Source organism: Hylobates moloch, unplaced genomic scaffold (assembly GCF_009828535.3).
Source record: "Hylobates moloch isolate HMO894 unplaced genomic scaffold, HMol_V3 SCAFFOLD_5, whole genome shotgun sequence".
Lineage (NCBI taxonomy): Eukaryota > Metazoa > Chordata > Mammalia > Primates > Hylobatidae > Hylobates > Hylobates moloch.
The window spans coordinates 17311190-17333520 of NW_026652280.1; the positions used below are offsets into that span (position 1 = coordinate 17311190).

Sequence of the window (22331 nt, forward strand, 5' to 3'; positions counted from 1 at the left end):
GTGACATATCCTAAAAGCCATGGATAATGAGGATAGCATGACTTAAATTACAATTTCGTTCAGGTTGAAAATCAATTTGATGTTTAGCAAAATAATCTCTCTAAAGGGGTGAATAATGCAAACCAATGAAGGTCACAGACACCTATGTATAGAGATAGATACGGCCATCATTCAAGCACTGTTCTTGGAGGCCGGGCGCTGTGGCTCACGCTTGTAATCCCAGCACTTTGGGAGGCCGAGGCAGGCGGATCACGAGGTCAGGAGATCGAGACCACGGTGAAACCCTGTCTCTACTAAAAATACAAAAAATTAGCCGGGCGTGGTGGCGGGCGCCTGTAGTCCCAGCTACTCGGAGAGGCTGAGGCAGGAGAATGGCATGAACCCGAGAGGTGGAGCTTGCAGTGAGCCGAGATTGCGCCACTGCACTCCAGCCTGGGTGACAGAGCGAGACTCCGTCTCAAAAAAAAAAAAAAAAAAAAAAAAAAAAAGGCACTGTTCTTGGAAGAATTCAGCTAAATTAGTAATTATGGCACTTCTGGATTTCTGAAAAAAATTAATCTCTGGATTACTCTGGAAACACAGGTATAATTTCAAATTAGCTTTTCATTACTTTGCAAACTTAGTTTTTCATTAAGTTGAACACTTAAAAACTTGTACCGTAAGTTTACTTCTGTTTAAAAGGAATGAGTATGGGAGTTTTATGCCCTATTTTGGACTCAGTCCAAATCTCGGTCTCAATGATTAGTGTGTCTTGTCTGTAAAAACAAGACATATTTTACTAAAAACAAACAAACAAAAAACAAAAACCACAATGTGAAATCTTAATGATATTAAAATATTTAAGAAAAGAGACTCTCACTTGAAATACACCGTGAATCTTGCCTACTGTTGCCTTTTAAAAAAACATTAGCACTTAAATATATTCATTAATTAAGAAAAATGTTCACAATAAAAATACATTCTACTCATTCACCTGATAACAAACATACACATATTCTACTATAGTTTGAAGCAAATCAGAGTTTAAACATTTTTCTTCCAGGTACCTCTGAAATGTATTAGTTTTATAGCAACATGGTCCCTTTTTAGTAAAAATAAACCAAAATAGGTAAATTTATATAAATTATATTTACAAAATATTAGTATATTCTCATGAACATAGGCTTTTCTCACTTTTTTGCTTAACAGAAAGTATAGTGTTTCAAAACGAAAGTAAAACACATAGCCCAAACCAAAACAAAAACATATGCAAAAACATTTTATTTATAATAGATCAACATTTTTGACATGAAAGGTAGCCACTTTCAATTTCTCAGTAATGCCTAGAACCCAACAGTTTTCAGAAAGACTACTTAGTTCACAATTATTTCACTGTAGGTAAATGAAATAATTTCAGAATGAACTTTTTAAATGGCTTTGCCTATGGCAAATTGTTTTATAAACTTGAATGTATGGTAAGCTAGCTTTCCCAGGAAATGAATGTAATCCAACTATGTTCCAAATGTATTAAACCAGTTTATACAACAAATATGAGAATCACCTCTGTGCATCAACTGTGCTAAAACAAGAATTCTTTTTATCAAAATATTCATTTTTCAAAAAGGCCTCACATTAACCCCTCAAACCAAGCACCCCCTTCCTATGTCCAGCACTCTTTTCTACTTCAAGTTGCATGACTGTATAGACAACTGTCAAATTCCAGTGGAACTGTACACCGACTTAAGACTGTATGTAATATACATCAAACACAGGAGGTCACTGACTTTAAGGGACAAGGTGATAACTAAGTAGTTATAATTTAGCCACGGTCTTTTTTAGTTTAGAGGGAAAAAAAGTAGCCCCCAAGTGTCCTTAACTTTTCAGTACTTCTCTGTAACACACAGAATGAAAAGGTACTCTCTAAAATTAAAATCATTAGAAAATATCTTAAATAAAATGTTTTACATAAATAAGTGTTAAATTTCAGATTCAAACTATATTTTCTTCTGTATCTCAATTTGGGAAAAAAATTCTCACAATTATTAATTCTTCTCAGTTACATTTATTTTGAGCATTTAAATCTACTATACACCAGTTTGTAAAATTCACCTTGGTTACCTCTCCCCATGCCTATGTGCTGTCTTTTCTCAGGTAAGTCCATTATATGCATCTAAGTGCTGGGGAGGTTTAAATAGCACTTAAAGAATATTCATGAGAGTTCTGAAATGAAGGTTTTGTCTTTAGCTATTTACGGTAGGATTTGTAATTCAAATCATCACAGCATCCTAAAGAAATACTGTGTGAATGGAATGCACACAATTCCTACAGAACACACAAACTGATGTCCAAAAGGCACAGAGTAATGCTGGTGGCTCTTTCTAGTCAGTTAAGAAACAATAAAAAGTCTGCATTATTCTTTCATAATTTAAATACTTAAGTAATCTCCACTTTATTATTTTATAACAATGACTTCAAATTTACATTATTTTAAGTACCATTGTAATAGCTTAGTGTATAATACAGATATTTGCGAATATCCCATCCAAAAATTAAAAAAAAACTTCTTCACTATATATATATTTATATAAAAATTATTCTGAAAGACAAGAACATAGACAAGGGACTTGGTACAGACCATCAACTCAATTTTCTATCACCACGGTTGTAACTCCAAAATCAACAAATATACAGCAGTAATTAAAAGCAGTGCAAATATCTTTGGACATTAGGATAAAATTATAATGCAAGAACATAAAACTGAGGAAATAAAAAAGGCAAGTACTTCAAGTACAAGGAACCAGTCGGCTTGAGGTCCATCTTAGTGTTTACTGGGGGCTTCTTCCCTGCTTCTACTTCTTTCTCTGAAACACATTGGCCAACATGGCACCTGATGTTGTCAACTGGCCCATTTTGTTCAAAAACTTGGTCTTTGTATCTTCACTCACTAAGCTTGCGGCAATTGACATTGAGCTAGGAAAGAAAATTTAAAATTCATGTAAAGCAATTAAAAAATAATAATATTTCATTTCTTTAGTAGCATATCATTAACGAACACACTCTGAATTGGCGTCACAAAAGGGAAACTAATATTTATGGAGGGTAGTTTGTATATGCCATACTAGATTAGGAGCTTTCATGTTCGTTATCTATAGTAAAGGAAGCAGTACGTGTAGTGGTTAGGAACAAGTCTGGGACTGGACTGAATGTTGGCTCTGTTTACCAGCTCAGGTAAATTATTTAATCTCATCTGTAAAACAAGGATGATTCTGGTATTTGCCTCCTAGGGTTATTAGGATTATATTAATACAACTGTAAAGTGCTCAGTATAGTGCTAGGCACATAATAGCATGATGTAATTGTTAGTAGTTATTCTTTATCACTTCATTTAATTCTTACAGCAATCCTGGAAGATAAATATTATCAGTATTTTCACAAATGAGTAAATTAAATTGCAATGAAGTTTTGTGCTGTGCTGATAATAATCCTATGGTATATTCCTTTTTAGGGGGATATTCCTTTTTAGGGGGATGTCCTGAATTGCCAGTTGCATTGATTTCAATCAACAGTTTTGAATCCATTTCACCAACCTGCTGTGTAGGGAATAAACACAATCTAAATGACCTCTAAAGATTGCTAATTTATCATAGTACTGAACAGAAACAGAATACTGATCAAGCACAATTTTTCAATGACCTGACAACTGTCCTGTAATAGACTTGGAATCCAGTTTATTGCCTTGTGGCTTTGGTCAAGATGCTTTAGATCTCTCTGACTCAGTTTCCTCATCTGTAAAACACAGCTTGCAATTTCTGTTGTAAAATATTCTGAGGATTAAGTAAGATAATGTGTTTGAACATGTCAAAGACAACGTGTGGCAAGCTGCGGGTGCTCAACATGTCTGTCGAATCTACTGCATGAGGCGTGTGCTGCCATGGAGGACACCTGGGTCTATGTAGTCTATAAGGGTGTGCACTGTGAATTACTCAAGTTAAAAACCAAACCACAACTCCCACCTTGAAAATCTTCTTCACATTGCTCTTCTGACAGTACACCAATGGGTTCTCTTTCCTGCTGCTTCTCTTCCCACAAAGTAATCTTCCCTAAGGTTCAGTATTTGGCTCTTGATTCTTCAATTATAAAACTTACTCTCCAAGTTTCAAATTGAATCACATCCCATTTCCTGAGGGTCAGTCCCACATTACTATTATTTGCTAGATAAAGCCAACATCTCAAGCTTTTGTTCACACCCTAACTTTAGAAATCACTCCCCATTTTAATTCCCCCCTCTTTTTGCCAGTGGTTCTACTATTTTCCTCTGTTTCTAACAGTGAATTTAATAGCTTCTTCTACTTCTATTTCAAACCAATCACAAGTCTTGTGACCTTATTCTTTGAAGCATCTCCTCTACTGTTTCTTTTTACTTCCATGGCTAATACTTCACAACTCAGTGATTCCAACAGTCTTCCATCTTTAATTATCAGATTAACTTCTAAAAGTCACTTCTTGATATCACATCTTAGCTCAAAATTCTTTAATGCTTACATACCACCTACAAGATGAAATGTGTTTGCATTCAGGAAATGTGGCAATCTATTTCTTGTTTTTCCATACCACTGTCACTGACTATCTCTTTGACCCCCTTCAGTCAGGTTTGTCCAGTCTATTGCTCAATCACTCTCAAATCTTTCTATCCATTGCCTACCCATCTTTCAAAGCCCAGCTGAAGTCCTATGGTGCCTTTCCTTAACATTCTAGCTTTTCAGTGCTCTTCCTTTCTTTAGAAAACTCAGTGTAAGTCAAAAGATAAGTATGATTTAAATTTACATCTACAAAAAGGGGATGTATGGGTCAGACCATAGTTGAGATATCAAGTTTTAATGATATTCTAAGAGGAGGCCAACCATGATGTTAAGGAGTCTGAAAACTATAAGAGGTAAAAATGAAAGGAATGAAGAATATTTGGTTTGAAGAAGATTTAGGTGACTTAACTGGTATCTGCATATGTCATATGTGAAAAATTGGATATATAATGTATATCTGCAGGGGTGTATATATCTGCATAGGTCTACTGATACACATCACAGTCACCTGGAAAACTTCTGAAAATGCAGATGCCTAGGCCTAATCCAGTACTTCTGATTCTTTCCATCTGAGGTAGGAGGCCCAGGTCTATATTACAAAGCTTTTCAGTTAAAAAACAAAACAAAACAAAACAAAACATTGCATTACAGCAATTCCGCCCCCAGCCCAAGACAGAGTGTAAATTTTTATCAGTTTTATAAAGGGGTTTGTAACACTCTCCCACCCCTCTACCAGATGATAAAGACTTGTTTTAGAGGGCATAGGCATTTTGGAAAGGGAGATTTTAATACAGGGAAAGATAAGTTTTTAAAAGGAGTTATTAAAATGAAATGGGCTGCCTTGTAATGTGTATCCTCACTGCAAGTTTTCAAGCAAATCTCAGATCTCTTCTTTGCAACTAATATCCCTATCTTCTTTAAAACTATTTATGTCCTATATTATTTATCTCTTTTCTTCTCTTTAAAATCTCCATTTGGGCCAGGCACAGCAGCTCACATCTGTAATCCCAGCACTTTGGGAGGTCAAGACGGGTAGATCACTTGAGGTCAGGAGTTTGAGACCAGCCTGGCCAACATGGTGAAACCTCCTCTCTAGTAAAAATACAATAATTAGCTGGGTGTGATGGTGCACGCCTGTAATCCCAGCTACTCGGGAGGGAGGATAAGGCAGGAGAATTGCTTGAACCCGGGAGGCGGAGGTTGCAGTGAGCCGAGATGGTGCCACTGAACTCCAGCCTGGGAGACAGAGTGAGACTCTATCTTGAAAAAAACAAAAACAAAAACAAAAATAAAATCTCCACTTGATTTCTAACACCATTCTGGTTTGCCTTCTATTTCTCAGTTAAGTTCTTCCATATGCATCTGAAATGCTGGTCTCTAATTCCATGCCTGGTCACCTTCTCCCCATCAGAGCCCCCTTTTCAAGTGATATCATTTATCTACCACAGCTCCAACCGTAAGGCTTTAATTACCACCCATATGCTGCTGATGGTTCTTAAATCTCAATGAACTGCCTATAGTGTTTCTCTACCTGTGCCTCACATTTTAAATATTCCTCTTCAGAATAGGTCTTCCCCTATAGTTCCATTTTGTTGTATTTTATCATCATCCGTTTAAATGTTCAGATCAGAAATGTAAGAATCTTTTGATTCTGTTCTCCTTCACTCAATCAGCTGCCAAGTTAAACTGAGTTCACATCTGAAATATGGATCTCAAATCCATCTTCTCATATTCACTGCCATACACTGGCATTATAACATGGTGGTTAAAATCATGGTCTCAAGGACCGTAATGCCTGGGTTCTGGTTCCTCCACTTAGTAGCTAGGTGGCCTCTGAGCAACATACCTACCTCTCTGCCATCTGTAAAATGAGAATAGTAAAAGTATCTACTTTGTAGGCTTAGTATGACAATTATTAGCAAATATATGAAAAATGTTTAGAATGGTATCTGGTTCATAAGCATTACTTACTGTTACCTTCCCATCCAAGACCACGCTTCATCTTATCATGGGTTCCTATAACAGCTTTCTAATCTGCTCCACCCACTTCTCTATTCACTAGAGTCTGGTTCCTAAAGCAGTGATTCTCAAGGTGTGGTTCCCAGACCTGCAGCATTAGCACCACCTGGGAACTTGTTATCAATACAAATTCTCAGACTCCACTCAGATCTTCTGAATCAAAAACTCTGGGGATGGTACTCAGCAATTTCCAGGTGATTCTGATGGACACTAACGCTAGACAACCAAAGTTCTTAAGTATTGGCTACAGGTAGCAGGCCAAATCCAGCCTGCTGTTTTTATAGATGAAGTTTTACTGAGACACAGCCATACACATTTATTTACATATTGCCAAAGGCTGCTTTCCTGCTACAATAGCAGAGTCTAGCTCAGTAGCTGTGACAGAGATTGTATGGTCTCCAAAGTTTAAAATAATACTTACTATCTCTACAAAAAAGCTTGCCACCACCTGGCCTATAACATAAAGTCCAAATCTCCCAGTGTGGCACACAGACTTCTTTATTGTTGGGTGCCTGCCTACCTTTATATACTTATCTCTACCATTCTCCCACATGTACTCTGCACTCTAGCTTTACTTACAGTTCCCAAATACGCTCTTCTGTAACTTTTGTCATTTTGCACAGTGCTGATTTTTCTGCATGTAATCCTCTTTTGCTCTTCCTTTTTTCCTCCCTAGTCAGCCATTCATATCTGAAGACTCCCGTATTCCTTTATCCTTGGAACCATTTGCAGGCATTGTTTTAGTGTTTATCTTTATTTTTAACTGCTTCTTTTTCCCACTTTCAGCTGTGAATACCTCGAGGGAAGAGACTATGACTTGCTCAAGCTCATCTTTGTGAACAGCCCATGGTAAGCATTCTGAATTTTACTTACTGCTGAATGAATATAAGAAGGGTACCAAAATAGTTATGCATACATTTTCTGCCTGCAGATCAGTGTGCTTTGCAAACTTTTCTGACACAGATCCATAGTAAGTGCCACATTTTACGTGATGACTTGTAGTACTTACACAGGTAACTGATGTTTCATAAGAAAGACTCATCTTTACCACTTGGGATGTACTCTCTATTTGATTCTATTTCTTGGGATGAAATACCTGTCACAACCAATTGAATTAATTAAACAACGTACTAACGTCAATGATCTGCAGTTTGAAAAATACTGCTTTTAACCACAGGCTCTTTGAAGGTGAAATCCATATATGCGTCATCTTTGTATTCCCCACAACAAAAGGCAGAGCTCCTCCCAGATACAGATATCTTTATCTGCACCCACTCTTGCTTTTCCTTCCATTTTAGAAACAGTTCCTTTTACTGCTTCAAGTAAAAGGCTTTCCTCTTGTGCTTTTGATCTACAATAGACTTCAGAGGAAGGGTGGGGTCAAGGAAGGCTTCCCTGAAGAGGCAACATCTAAGCTCTGTCCTAAAGGATGAACAGGAACTAGCCAGGCAGAGTAAGAATACTCCTGGCAGACGGAATCATATGCGTAAAAACCTGAGGAGAACAGAATCTTGCTGTGAATCTGATTAAGTCTCTAGATCTAGACCCAGCTACCAAATATACAAGAAATAGAGAAGAACATGTTAAAAGACAGAAGAGAAATGCAATCACCAAAATTCAGACTGTGGGAAACTCTATAGGACAAATGACTCAGTTTCTTCAATATGTAAATTGCATGGAGAAAAGAGGAATAACAGGGTGACATTCTGTCTATGGATTGAAGGAGACAACACAGCAACCAACTACAATGTACAGAACTCATTTGGATCCTGACTCAAACAAACTTTAAGGAAGACAAACAACAAATCACTGACATTTATGAAACCAGGAGAAATTTGAACAAAAGCCAGATAGTTGATGATATTAAGTTGTTATTGTTATGTTGGTGTGATAATGATATTGTTTATGTTTTTTTAAAATAATACTTATCTTTAAAAGATACATATCAGAGAATGGGAGGAAGAAGTAGGTCGGGTATGGATGAAATTGAAGCTGGGTTACAGTTATAACATGTATAGAAATTCATTATATTTTCAGTTTATTTTTGTGTTTGTTAGAAAAACCTGTAAAAAACCTCTATAAAAAACCACTAATAATATAGAAGATGTGAATGTGTCTGTTGTTTTAATCCTCTGTGGCTAAAATGGTTATATATGGAGAAGACTGCTTCCATTCTAAGAGGCTTTATAAAGTACGGGTTCTAACACATCAAAGATATATGCGTGTTGCACATGGGGAATAGGGAGGAGCACATGCGCGAGTGTGTGTGGTGTGTGTGTTTCTAGACCGATAGGATGAAACACTTATTCCCAGTAGTTAGCCTTAAAGAAAATACTTTTGAGCTTTTTATGTCTAACAGAGTCCTCTTAAGATGCTCAAGGTTACTTCAGTAAGAGTACGTAGAGTTCATTTGTAAATAACTCCCACTCCTGAAACTCCAACGTTATACTCTTTCACGTCTATGCTTATATTTTAATTTTACTGAATCGTTGGATTCTAATTAGTTTGATTAGAAGCATGTGACTAGAACATTTCCAAGTTGATAATCCTTTATGCAGTACGTTGTTCATCTTATAACGCCTGTCACAAGTTTCTAGACGTTCTTTTGACCAGTGAATGAACAACCCAGCTACATATCAGAATTTGGAAGCTTTTAAACATACAGATCCCTAGGCTGACTGAGAATATTGAGAGAAGGCACAGGGCATGGGGTGGAGACCTGAATTTTAAATTCCCCAGATAATTCTGATGAGATGGTTTATGGACCAGGATTTGAGAACCAATGACTTAAATCATTTTCTTGTCTTCCAAACAAAGGACTATAACATAACACAAAATGACACATTACACTGATTGACAGCAAATTTAGATAGAAAAATTAAGGTTAACATGTAGCCTTAAAAAAAGAATTAATGTCTTACCCTTGAGGCTCTTGGACGGTCTTGTTTTCAACTTTTTGTTCACATTCTTTTATCATGGAACTTAAAATAACCTGATTAAAAAAATTTACCTTAGTGAAATACAGTTTACATAGTAAAATACTACGGTTTAACCTAATGTTTTAATTTTTAATATTCCTATAAGCTAATATGTTAATTAAAAATTTAGTTTTGGCAGTTACTTTGTTAAAGGAATTCATATTAGAGTGCTAGACTAGGTACAGAAGTAGCTTTAAAAAAATCTCAATCATATAACAATAATTTATTTTGATTTTCACTAGTCTTCTTTCTAAATGTTTTCTATTCTCCCTTAGCTTACCCACCATCTTCTAATGTTAAAAGTAAAATTTATATACATCTATATATTTAACATACACACACACTATGGTCACACACATATTTTCCCAGTAAAAGCTGTCCTGTTCTATGCCCCTTTGCTTTCTCCAGGTTGCAAAAAGCAAGATCCCTTATTTTAATGTCTAGAGCTGAGACTAGGTACAGCACCATGGCTACTAAAATATAATGAGGGATATGCTGGGTGTGTAAAAGTTAACACCATTCCTGCAGGGAGACTGAGTGAGTGATAGAAAGGTTAGAGAGATCTAAACTGCTGCTCTAATATCTGGCAACCACACCAGAAAATGAATGGCTCTTCTGAATATTCTTGGCCCATGTTTGGGCATGGAGGTCACTAAAAAAATATTTATTGTCTACCTACTATGGGCTAGGCACCTTTTCAGATGGGGGGGATAAAGCAAATAAAACAGACAATATCCCCTATTGTGGAGCTTATGTTCTAGTAAGAGAGATAGATACATAAAAAGCAGGTAAATTATGTAGTGTATTAGAAACTGATTAAGGGTTTTAGAAAAAACATTGAGTAAGATAAGGGGTACTAGGAAGGCCAAAGTGGAGAATGGTACAATTCACATGGAAGTGTTCAAGGTAGGCTTCATGGCGATAATGAAGGAGATGGAGGAATAAATGCTGCAGACGCTAGGAAGAGGCTGCTCAAAGCCTATGAGGTGGGACTAGATCTGCCATGTCCTAAGGAAAGAGGCCAGAGTTGGTGCAGGGTGAGCAATGGAGAGAGGATAGAAGATGAAGCCTTAGATGTACTAGAAGAGAGGGCCGGATCCTATAGTGCCTTGAGATTATGATAAGGACTTTGGGGATTATTCTGAGAGAATGAAACTTTTATCATGCATCATGTGGGAAATTCTAGGTTACCCTTTTTTGAATGTATTCTCTGCTTCCCCACTCTCTTGTCTCACAGGTTATAGCATTTGTTTGTTTGGCTAGATTTTTGCTTTTTGGTTTTTAAGGGGAATTTTTTGTATTTTTCTTTATCCTCCTTGCATTGTCTCTGTTTCCTCCAGCATCCTCCTTCTTTCTTCTATATGTTCATCTCTATCTTTGGTATTCCAGGCTTTTCTAAATGATTGGTAATCTTGGGATGTCTACTAATGACTGGAGCCCCAAAATGTGGATTAGAATCTCTTTATGCATGTGTAGACTTCACTTTAAGTTAAATCTGGCACAAACCTAACTTTCTGTTGATCTTTTTTCCCCTGTTGGTGTAAACCTGACAGCCAGCATTTGAAGGGTAATGAGGTGTCCCATCATTAACTAGCTGTCACTTATTTTCCCTCTTTTCAGTATGGTTTTCAGCTATGCCCGATTATCTCAAGTCTACAGAGTAAAGCTCCAGTCTCTCTTCAAGGTTGCAAAGGGAATCTGGGAATCTGATCCTTTTAAAGTCTTTAAATTATTCCTCTTATCCAGTCCCACCATACCCTAATGGAGGTAGGGAAATTTGTGGTGAAACAGGCTTGCTTCTTAAATGTTCTGTACTAAAGACTTAGATTTAGCATTTATCCTGGAAGCAAGGATCCTCAACAAAATACTAGCAAACTTAATCCCGCTACATATAAAAGGAATTATACAACATAACCAAGTGGGATTTATCCCAGGAATGCAAGGTTGGTTTAGTACTCCAAGATAAATTAATGTAATACACTGTATCAATAGAAGAAAAAACAACCTCATGATCATCTCAATTGATGTAGAAAAAAACATTAGACAATATCTAACATCCCTTCATAACAAAAACATTCAAAAACTAGGATAGAAGGAAACTTCCTCAACCCGATAAAGGGCATCTAAGAAACATACAAAGCAAAACTGAAAAGAACTAAAAGGGGAAGTAGACACTCCCCAATCATAACTTTTTTTTTTTTTTTTTTTTTTGAGACAGAGTTTTGCTCTTGTTGCCCAGGCTAGAGTGCAATGTCGTGATCTTGGCTCACTGCAACCTCCACCTCCTGGGTTCAAATGATTCTCCTGCCTCAGCCTCCCAAGTAGCTGGAATTACAAGCATGCAACACCACGCCTGGCTAATTTTGTATTTTTAGTAGAGATGGGGTTTCTCCATGTTGGTCAGGCTGGTCTCCAACTCCTGACCTCAGGTATCTGCCTGCCTCAGCCTCCCAAAGTGCTGGGATTACAGGCGTGGGCCACCGTGCCTGGCTGCCAATCGTAACTTTTAACACGTCTTTCAACAGCTGATGACACAAGTAGGTCACAAAAAAACTGATACAAAGATAGAATTGAACCATAAAATGAACTAACCTTATTTTATTGAAATATATAAAATAATATACCTAATAATGACAGAATGTATATTCTTTTCAAATGCCACATTGATCATATTCTGGGTCATTAGGATAACTTTAACAAATTTCAAAGGACTGAAATCAGACTGTTCTCTGACTGTAGTTAAGTTAGAAATGAGTAACAAAAATATCACAAGATAATTCGCCCTGCCCCCCAATTAAACAAACCCCATGGGTCAGTAATGAAATACTGGAAATAAAACTCTAATTTGAACTAAATGATAATAAAGATAAAATATAGCAAATGCGTGGGATACAGCTAAAACAATACTTAAAACGTTAAATTCATAGCCGAGCATGGTGGCTCAAGTCTGTAATCCCAGCACTGTGGGAGGCTAAGGTGGGTGGATCGCTTGAACTCAGGAGTTTGAGACCAGCCTGGGCAGCATGGCAAAACCCTGTCTCTACTAAAAATACAAAAAATTAGCTGGGCATGGTGGTGCACGCCTGTAGTCCCAGCTACTTGGGAGGCTGAGGTGGGGGGATCACTGGGAGGTAGAGGTTGCAGTGAGCCAAGATAGCACCACTGTACTCCAGCATGGGTGACAGTGAGACCCTGTCTCAAAAAAACAAATAAAAAACCAAAACCCTTAAATTCATATATCAGAAAAGAAGAAAAGTTTAAAAATAACCTAAGCTTCCTCCTCAAGAAGTTAGAAAAATAGAAAAACAAATCTAAACAAAATAAAAGGAAATACAGATGAAAACAGATATAAGTAAAATAGAAAAAAAAGCAGTAGGGAAAAATCAACACAGCTAAAAGTTCAATATTTGAGATTAATGAAACTGATAAATCCCTATTCAAAACTAACTTTAAAAGAAAGAGAAAAAAAAAAAAAAAACACCAGGCTGGGGATGGTGGCTCACGCCTGTAGTCCCAGCGTGTTGAAAGGAGATCTAAATAAATATAAGATACAGCATGTTCTACATAGCAAGACTCAATCATAGAGAAGACTCCCCAAATTAATTTACAGAGTCAATTCATTTCAATCAGAATCTAAATAAGATCCTTCTTGGAAACTGTCAATATAATACTAAACTTTACATGAGGAAGGTAAGGGTCATGAACAGTCAAAACATTTCTAAAAAAGGACAGGATGCTGGACTTGTCCTACTGGATTTCTGGACTTTTAAACAAGACAACTGTAATGAAGACAACATATCATTTTTATAATAATTGACAAATAAACCAGTGAGAAAGAATGTTCCCCAATAACAGGCACGTACATACACTGGAACTTCATATATGACAGAGGCAGCATTGCCAATCAGTGCAAAAAGGATGAACTGTTCAAAAAACATACTGAAATAACAGATTGTCCATACAGGAAAAGAAATATAATTGGAATGCTAGCTCACATCATACATAAAAACCAATTCTAGTAAAATTAATAATTTTATTGTATAAAATCAATTTAAAAAAATTTCAGAAGTATAGGAAATAATGTCTTTTAGAAATGATCAATAGATCCGACTATTAAAAAATTAAGAACCAGTGTTCGAAGATGCCAAAAATATGAAAAAACATATCATAAATTGGAAACAGATATTCATAAAACATAAAATTGGCAAAGTATTGGTATATTCCAGATATATAATGAACTTCTAAAAAGTAATGGTTAAGACAGCCTAAATGAAAAATAGGCAGAAAACCTAAATAGACTTTAATAGAAGAACACAACTCATCAATAAGCATACCAAAGGATGCTCAAACTTGACAGTAATTAGAGAAATGCAAGTCAGAAACATAATGGTAATTTTATATCCACCAAATTAGAAAGTTTAACAATACCAAGTGTTGGCAAACATAAGAACTAAAAGAGTACTCCCATACACTGCCTATAGGGGTATAAATTGTTAGCATTTTGGAAAACAATTTAGCATCAGCAGGCAAAACTGAAAATGTGTACACTGTACAACTTGTTGATTCTACTCCTAGTTTGTATCTCACAAACTTTTGTACATGTGCATCATAAGATGCTTGTAATTCTGTTTATAATAACAAAATAGTGGAAATATCACCTATTTTCCCAGAAAGAAGAATGGATAAACTATGGCATAATCATACAAAGGAATGCTATTCAGTAAGGACAATAAAATAACTACTTTTGCAAATATCAATAAGAATGAAATTTATAAACAAAATGAGTGAAAAAAGCAAATCATATAAGAATACATACAGGAGATTCCATATATACAGGATAGGAGAAATATGCAAAATTAAACAATATGTTGTTTAGGGATAAATAAATATGTGGTAAAACAATAAGAAAAACAAAGTATGAAAATATAAAATTCTGGGCAAGTGTTAAACTTGGAGGAGCACAGGAGAGGGACATGATTAGGGAGGGGCATATATGGAACTTTTAAGATAGGTAATTTTCTATTTCTTAAGCTAGGTAGTAATTACATGGGCGTTAGTTTAATTATTATTATTTTAAAATATTTTCCTTCTTTTTTCCCTCATCAACTTTGTGACAGTATAATTGTTTTTTAAACAAGACTGATAGTCATAGTCTTTTGTGTCAACTTGGCTAGGATATAGCACCCAGTTATTTAATCAAACAGTGACCTAGGCATTGCTGTGAAGGTATTCTGTAGATGTCATGAACATCACAATAAATTAATTTTAAGTAAAGGAGATTATTGCCCTAAAAAATATGGGTAGGTCTCATCCAAGCAGTTGAAGGCTTTATGAGCAAAAAGTGAGGTTTCCTGAAGAAATACTGCTCAAATACTGCTTGAGTTATCCGCCTGCCCTCCATATTTTGGACTGAAGCCTGCAACATCAATTCCTGCCTGAGTGTTCTGCCTTATGGTCTCTCCTACATATTTTGGACTTGCCAGCCCCCTCAACTGCATAAGCCAATTCCTTAAAATAAATCTCTTAATATATCATTTTGGTTTTGCTTCTCTGGAGAACCCTGACTAATACAAACACATATGTAATATAGCCTTTGAGTGTATATTCTACACTTTACATTATGAAATGGTATTCTTTTCACAGAGGGAAGAGAATAGGCAAAGGCATGGAAGCAAAAGACGATGTTATATGGTGGAAATGAATTAGTTTGGCATGGCTTGGGGCAGAGTGTGTGATGGAGGAGAAAGGGAGCGGGATGAAACTATCAAGATGAACAGGTGTCAGATGATAAAAGGCCTTGTATGTAAGAAACTTGTAAAAGGGTTTTTAATAGGAGAATAACATGAAGAGATTTATACTTTAGAAAAAGTACTTTGGCTGTAGTGAGGAACAACAGTAGAGAGCTAAGAATGGAGAAAAATTAGGATATTCTACAATGGTTTCAATGAGATAACAATAAAGGATTCAACTAACAGGGTGGCACAGGTATAAAGAAACGGAAGAGATTAGAAAGACATTATGAAATTAAAGGACTAATTGGACATATTCTATGTTAACTATCAGGTATATGACTTGGGGAGAAAGCGGTATGGCATTAGCCAAAGTGGGAGACAGAGAGTAATTCTGGTTGAGGGGATTGGCCATGCTGAATTTTAAATGATGCCTGTAGGACATGCAGGTGGAATAGACAGGTGGCAGCGAGCCATGAAGTTCTATGGCTCCAGTGTGGGGTTAGAGCAGAAGATGAAATTTGTGTGATATTAACATATAGTAAAGGCAAGTTAGATGATGAGTATGGATGAACTTGTTCATGGAGAGTAATTCTAATGAATGAAAAGGTGAGGTAAGAAAGGAGGGAAGATTGGGAACAACTGACTAGAGAAGTAAGAAAAAAACAGGAATAGAAGTGGAGTCCCAGGAGCCACAGGAGTTTTGAATTAGAAAATGCTGCAGAGAGACCTGAAGCTATCAGAACTAAAAAAAAGTCCTGTCAGGGTGGCAGCTTGGTCACGACTGATCTTAAAGATGGCAGTTTCAATGGATTAGTGTGATGCAGGGAATATGATGTACCAATAGACACTGTAAAAGTTGAGAGAGTAAATGTGGATGATCAGGAAGAATAAGAGACTTGGAGAGGGATGAAAGGAAGTTTTTGCTATTTAGGAGTGGAGAGTCAAACATCGTAAAAGGAAAAGCTGATGGAAAAATAGGGTGAAGATACAGAATAGAAAATAAATGATAAACAGGGATTTGGAGGAAACGAGGGGAAACAGGAGACAAATAGAATGAAATAAAATAGTTATGAAGAAATGAAGACAGAAAATAGAAACTGCATTTAAGAAAGTTGATGGTCAGAGATAACTAACATTTTATAGTTAAAAATTTTCACATACATTATCTTATTAAAGTCTCATTATATTAAGTGAAGGAGAGTGTATTATCCCTACTGTAGACAATTAAAGAGAGGCTCAAAGATGTGAAAGGAGTTGCTCAAGATATCGCATCTAGTAAATAAATTGATAAAATGACATTGAGCTAGATTTAAAAAAATTATAGCATATCATAAGCCTCACATAGAGAAGAATGCAAGTCTGTATATGAGGTATTAAAACATGAATATGGCACTGGTAATCACAGTGGCTCACCTCATGCTCTGGAGAGAGATGTTCCATGTCATTCCGTAAACATCTGAGACCAGGTAAAAAGTGATTAACCATTAAATCCTCTGAAATGACTTGGGACAAGGTAGTTAAGGGAATTAAACGAAACCAAACTGGTATGTCCAACAGAACAACCGAGTTACTACCATATAAAAGAGAAACCTTCTTATATGATACCTATGGCATGGTGATCACTCAGGGTAAACAGGCTCCCCTCAAGCATGAATCCTCATTTGCAGAGTAAGTTATTTATCAGGAGTCAATTGTGTTTATTCACACAAATCTATTTATGTCAGTGGTATTCATCATTTAAATTACAGAATGTCATGGAAATGTATAAAGTGAGCATAACAATTAAGTCATGTAACCCAATCAGATGTTTCAATGAATATGAAAAAAGTATAAAAAGTAAGTTTTCCATGACAACTAAGTTGAAAGTTTTGGGAAAAACCGATAAATGCAAATTGCTTAAAACACTGCTGTTTAACTATTATGTATAAGACAATTGTAAAAGATTGAGAAAAATATAAAAATCTAGAAAAACTCTATAGTGCATATCAGAAATATTTCTGGATCCTCTTTAAAGAACTTTAAACTGCAAATCATATACAATTGCATTACAGATGTGATTTACCTGAGAAAGAAGATGTTTAACTATAATCAACAGATTCACACAAAAGAGATGCCTACATCAAAAGGCTGGTAAAAGAAAATAACATATATACATTTTAAGTTAAAATAAGTTATCTAAGGTAGATACCATTCCTGATTTCTTGCTTTAACTATCCTGTTAAACTGACCTACTATAGGTCCTGATTGAGTTGGATAACAGAGCTTTGACTCTAATAAGAGCATTTGTTAAGTTTAGGATTACTTGTAGTTCTCAGTCATCTTTGAGTTTTAGTTGATTATCTTGACATTAAAAGGTATCAGGAAAACTTTCTCCAGAAAACAATTCATCTTGTTCATTCACGTCAATTCTGATACATTCTCCCTTTATTCTAGCCTGTAAAGCTAGCTCCTATTTAATATCACACCACAAAAAAGCCAGTAAATGAGTTCCCTTATAATTTTTTTTTTAACGGAATTTTTTGCTCTTGTCACCCAGGCTGGAGTGCAGTGGCACCACCTCAGCTCACTGCAACCTCCGCCTCCTAGGTTCAAGCGATTCTCCTGCCTCAGCCTCTCGAGTAGCTGGGATTACAGGTGCGCGGCACCACACCTAGCTAATTTTTTATATTTTTAGTAGAGATGGGGTTTCACCATGTTGGGCTGGTCTCGAACCCCTGACCTCAGGTGATCTGCCTGCCTTGGCCTCCCAAAGTGCTGGGATTTCAGGCGTGAGCCACCGTGCCCAGCCATAAAGATGATTAAATTAGATGATTTAAATGAGTTCCCTTATAAAGATGACTTAGTTGAAAAAATGAATTTCACTAAGAAAAAAATCAGTGTAACTACTGCTTTGAAAATACAGTTATAAATAAAAAATATTCACAAACATGGATCCTATAATGAGTGATTTATAAATTTAATAGGTATTAAAAATATAAACATCATTTGGTCAAACCAAATCCCTACAGACATATAGAGGGCTACAACCTAATGATTATGTAGTCTTGCTTTCTAGATATGGGGAAAGTGGCACCAAAATATAACTGTGCATGACCTTTGAATTAGTAGTTTAAGAGTCTGATCTAGAGAAATACGGGCATGGAATGAGAAGCTGAATATGGCCCTACTTAGAAGAGGGAAGTCACTTTTCTTTTCCTCTTTCTACTCACTGTTGGGGACCTACCTTTTCCCTATGGATCAATCTTTCTCAAGGATTTGAAAGTTAAAGGTAATTAGTTCCATCAGATATTAGGAACCACCTTTACCTGACTGGTGAATGATGGTTAGCCTCTGACTGCTAACGATGAAAGAAGATTCTCAGTTTATTAAGGGAGATCACTGCATTTTAGATAGCTCAATTAGGAACTTTTTCTTATAAATGAAATCAGCCTCTGTTATCTGTGCTTGTTAGTGTTAGCTCTGTACCTTAGCTGCACAGTGTGCCTCATCATCCTTCTACCTAAAAACCTTTAAAATATCTTTTCATCCCCCAGCCATCTCTTCTCCAGGTTAAACATTCCTAAATTCCTTCAAACTTTCCTTAAACATGTCTTCTTGGCTTATTATTATGCAAAAATGTTATACACTATAGTTTTTCTAATGTCTGTTTAAAACATGATGGTAGGCTAAAAGAAGCACTCTTCTGATCAGCTTAGAATACAATGGAGCAGAACAGATTAGAACAACGTGATTTTATTAGGGGCCGCAGCACTGTTGACTCAAGTACAAGTTCTGACTCATGTAGAAGTAACACTTTTAGTACTTGAACAGGGACTGTTGTTAAGATAGTTCTTCCCCTTACCGTATTGGTATGTAGCCTTTTTACTGTATTTACTCTAGTGATATTCTATGCATATCTAAACACACAATAATATTCCTTTTATATAGATTTCTATGCCTTTTGGAAACCACTGCCTTCCCTACTTGGAAAATTTGGTTTTACAGAGCCAAACATTTGGATCTTTTAACTTTCCCATTTTCCTTGAGGCATATTCCTTTAGAAACTCTCTGCTATATAAGATTATACATAATGTTTTGTGTAAGTTTTAAATATTACTTTCACAAAGTCCAATTAAACACACCAATGTTTTCTTTCTCTGAGATACAAACTCTGCGATGCGCCACTGTTGCTTTCTTGCAAGGGTCCTATCACTTCTCCAGTACTAAAGAATTCTTACTTGCTAATTCAGAATATCAGTTCCTCTTTTTGCTTCCTCTATCTTCCCTAAGTTGAAAATGCCAACAAGAAATCAAGAATGATAAGTTCTGCTTTTAGTGGAACTAAACTTATAGAAGACATGAATAGTTGAGGTTACAAAATTATTAAATTATTAAAATATGGTGCCATCTATATTTTAAAAAACATGGCTCATATCCTCCTCAAGATTAGGCCATTTTTAATAGATTTCCAACATAAACTGCTCTGAACCATGCATCCAACTTTCAGTTTTAGTATTTCCAAAGACACATAGCTACTTCACAGATAGCTCTACTTTTCTACTTTCTCTATTTGATTTATCCTGAACAAAAATAACTTCTTATTGGTACATTCTCGTCCAGAATCCAGTGTCAATGACTGTTAGTAATATTTTATGGCATATTTATCTCATTGAAAATTACCTGTTCATGTTGCTTATTACATCAAACTGGTATATAACAATGTGAACCACATATAATCATCCTGAAACTCTTCCTTTGTTCTCTGTTTTTTGTTTAGCATGTACTTTAGTATTTAGCCTTTCACTCTTTTTTCAATCTCTCATTTCCCCTTTCTTCAACCCTTCTGCCTTTTAAATAAAAGAGCCTAAAAGTTGGGAGTTCACTTTGCCCATCGTTATCTTTACTTCCTTCTTAGTTTTATCTTATAGGCATAGGATAGTAAAGAGAACATTTAACAGAATGGCTAAAGTTCTTTGTTCCAGTCACAGTTTTGCTTTTAACTATAAAAAACAGAAGCCATTCATGTCTTTAAGCTTTAGTTTAATCATTTACAGTCACTGAGGTGGACCTACATGATCTCTAAGTTTTCTCCCAGTTCTACAATCACTGGAGATCATTAGCTTTGTTGGCCCTGTACTTGTCCAATGTGTGATATCTCTCTAAGAGATATTCATAATATTCCACTGGATACTGAGAGTTAAACATTCACTGAAAAACCTAAATGCCAAGCCATATATACAAGGCTTCCTTTTGATTAACAGAAGTCTCAGCTGTAATTCTTTCTGTCCTTTATTTCTTGCTCAGTTATGTAGCTAACTAATATAAATATAAACTTCAGGTTAAGAACTTCATCAAAATTCTCAAAACTATAGAACATAAAAGCACAGAGGACTTAAAATTATCTTTTAAAATTATGAGACGGCTAGAAGAAGAAGTGGAGTGAGATAAATAAAATCTTCAATTTTCTACAATTCTTATGTAAGTTGAAGAAAAGAAGTTCTACTTTTCAATCTTTAACAACCAAGTTCCACTCTAAGATTGGTTACATAAATGTAGATACACCTTAATAAAGCAAGGATACAACAACAGGAAAGTGCACTGTAGGCTTCAAAAAGATGCGTAGCAATGTCCAGTCTTTTAGAATCCACAATCTGTAAGTTGTTCACCAAGGCTAACTTATGCAAATGTGGTATAACAACTGAAAACAGAAAAAAGAAAGGGTTAAATTTTTATCCAAAACATGCATACAAAACCCTGACACACTTTAACAATAATTTATCACTTTAATTTATGAAATTTCATTTTAATTCTGAATGACTTCAAAAGATTACCCATATCTGATACTTGCTTTTTCTTAACTAGGGAAGAAAGTAGTTTTTCAAAATAAAAAGTGATCTGGCATTTGGGAGAAACAAATTGTAGTACTGTCACTATTACCTAATTATGAGGATGTATATAGATTATTTGGCCTCACTATAATTCAGTTTCCCAGTTTGAAAAATGAAGCCCAAATAATTATAAACAACCTACTTCTTGTATTATTTACACTTGCAGGTAAGTTTCTTCATAAAAATAAAATATTACCATTGCTATTACATCAAAATAGAGTATATTCTTTTTCAACAACCTATTATTTCACTCCTTCAGAATACTATTATTAGCTTTAGTTTCTCAAATTCTTAGCAAAGACCAGTGTCAAACAGCACTGGCGGCTGAGTTTTCAAGTTATTCAATGAGTTTAATACCCTCAAAGAGTAACATAAAATTTCAACCTACTGCTAAATAAAAGCAATGGTCCAAGAAACAAAAACCAATTCAGTAGCAATGAGCACCTCTAGAGCCTAAGATTGTGTTTTCTGGATACCATTTCCCACTAAAACCAGGGCTCTTTGAAGAAATGGCTTCAGGGTCAGTGATTGTTAAATTGTTAATCACAAGACCAATCTAGTCTCTGCTTGGTTGAGGATCACAAAACACCACTCATAAGCATCAACTGCTGACCAACTTAGTGACCTCTTTCTTGTTTGCACTGAGTTTGCGTATATAAAAGTCATAATCTTCTGCTGGAAAAACTCCTGCATCCTAAATAAGCTGGGGCAATAATCACAACTTTCATGCTTAGCTTAGTAAAACCCCACAAAAACTCAAAATAACAATGATCATTTTTAGGGGACCTTTTGACTTGTCAAAATTAATAACAGTGTATTTATGAGGAGCTCTAGAACAAATTAGGAAACAAAAACTCCAAACGTTCAATTGAAAGCTTCATTAATTGGCATGCTGAGGCCTCAACAAAATAGTGACTCTAAGTCTCTCTCTAAGACTCACTAGCTCATTTCTGCCAAAACCTTCAGAAACTTATCATTCTTGCGCTTTATCTATTCATATATGGTTCCTTTATTCCATCTTCTCCAGAGTCTCTGACCTTTTTACAAGATTTTTCTCAGAAACGCAACAATCACCCTGCATAATATCCCCTTAAAATTGCTTGACTAGAAGACAAATCTATAGAAGTTCATTTAAACTGTAGTCTCAAGGAAGTTAAAGGCTCTAATTAAGGATCT

At 35.7% G+C, this 22331-nt stretch overlaps 1 protein-coding gene across 8 annotated transcripts in view; it reads right to left on the minus strand.

The window, feature by feature from the left end:
• Positions 1 to 1245: 1245 nt before the first annotated feature.
• Positions 1246 to 22331, minus strand: part of RELCH (RAB11 binding and LisH domain, coiled-coil and HEAT repeat containing) — a 120987-nt gene continuing 99901 nt past the window's right edge. For 7 of the 8 annotated variants that reach the window (XM_032152119.2, XM_058438286.1, XM_032152118.2 and 4 more), the window contains 4 exons: positions 20849 to 20965; positions 16702 to 16790; positions 9500 to 9570; positions 1246 to 2949 (listed from right to left, as the gene is read on the minus strand). In XM_032152119.2, coding sequence (XP_032008010.1) covers positions 2829 to 2949; positions 9500 to 9570; positions 16702 to 16790; positions 20849 to 20965 — 398 coding nt within the window. In that variant the 3' untranslated portion in view covers positions 1246 to 2828. Of the gene's footprint in view, positions 2950 to 9499; positions 9571 to 16701; positions 16791 to 20848; positions 20966 to 22331 lie in introns of those variants that run through there. The other variant, XM_058438287.1, reaches the window with a different exon arrangement.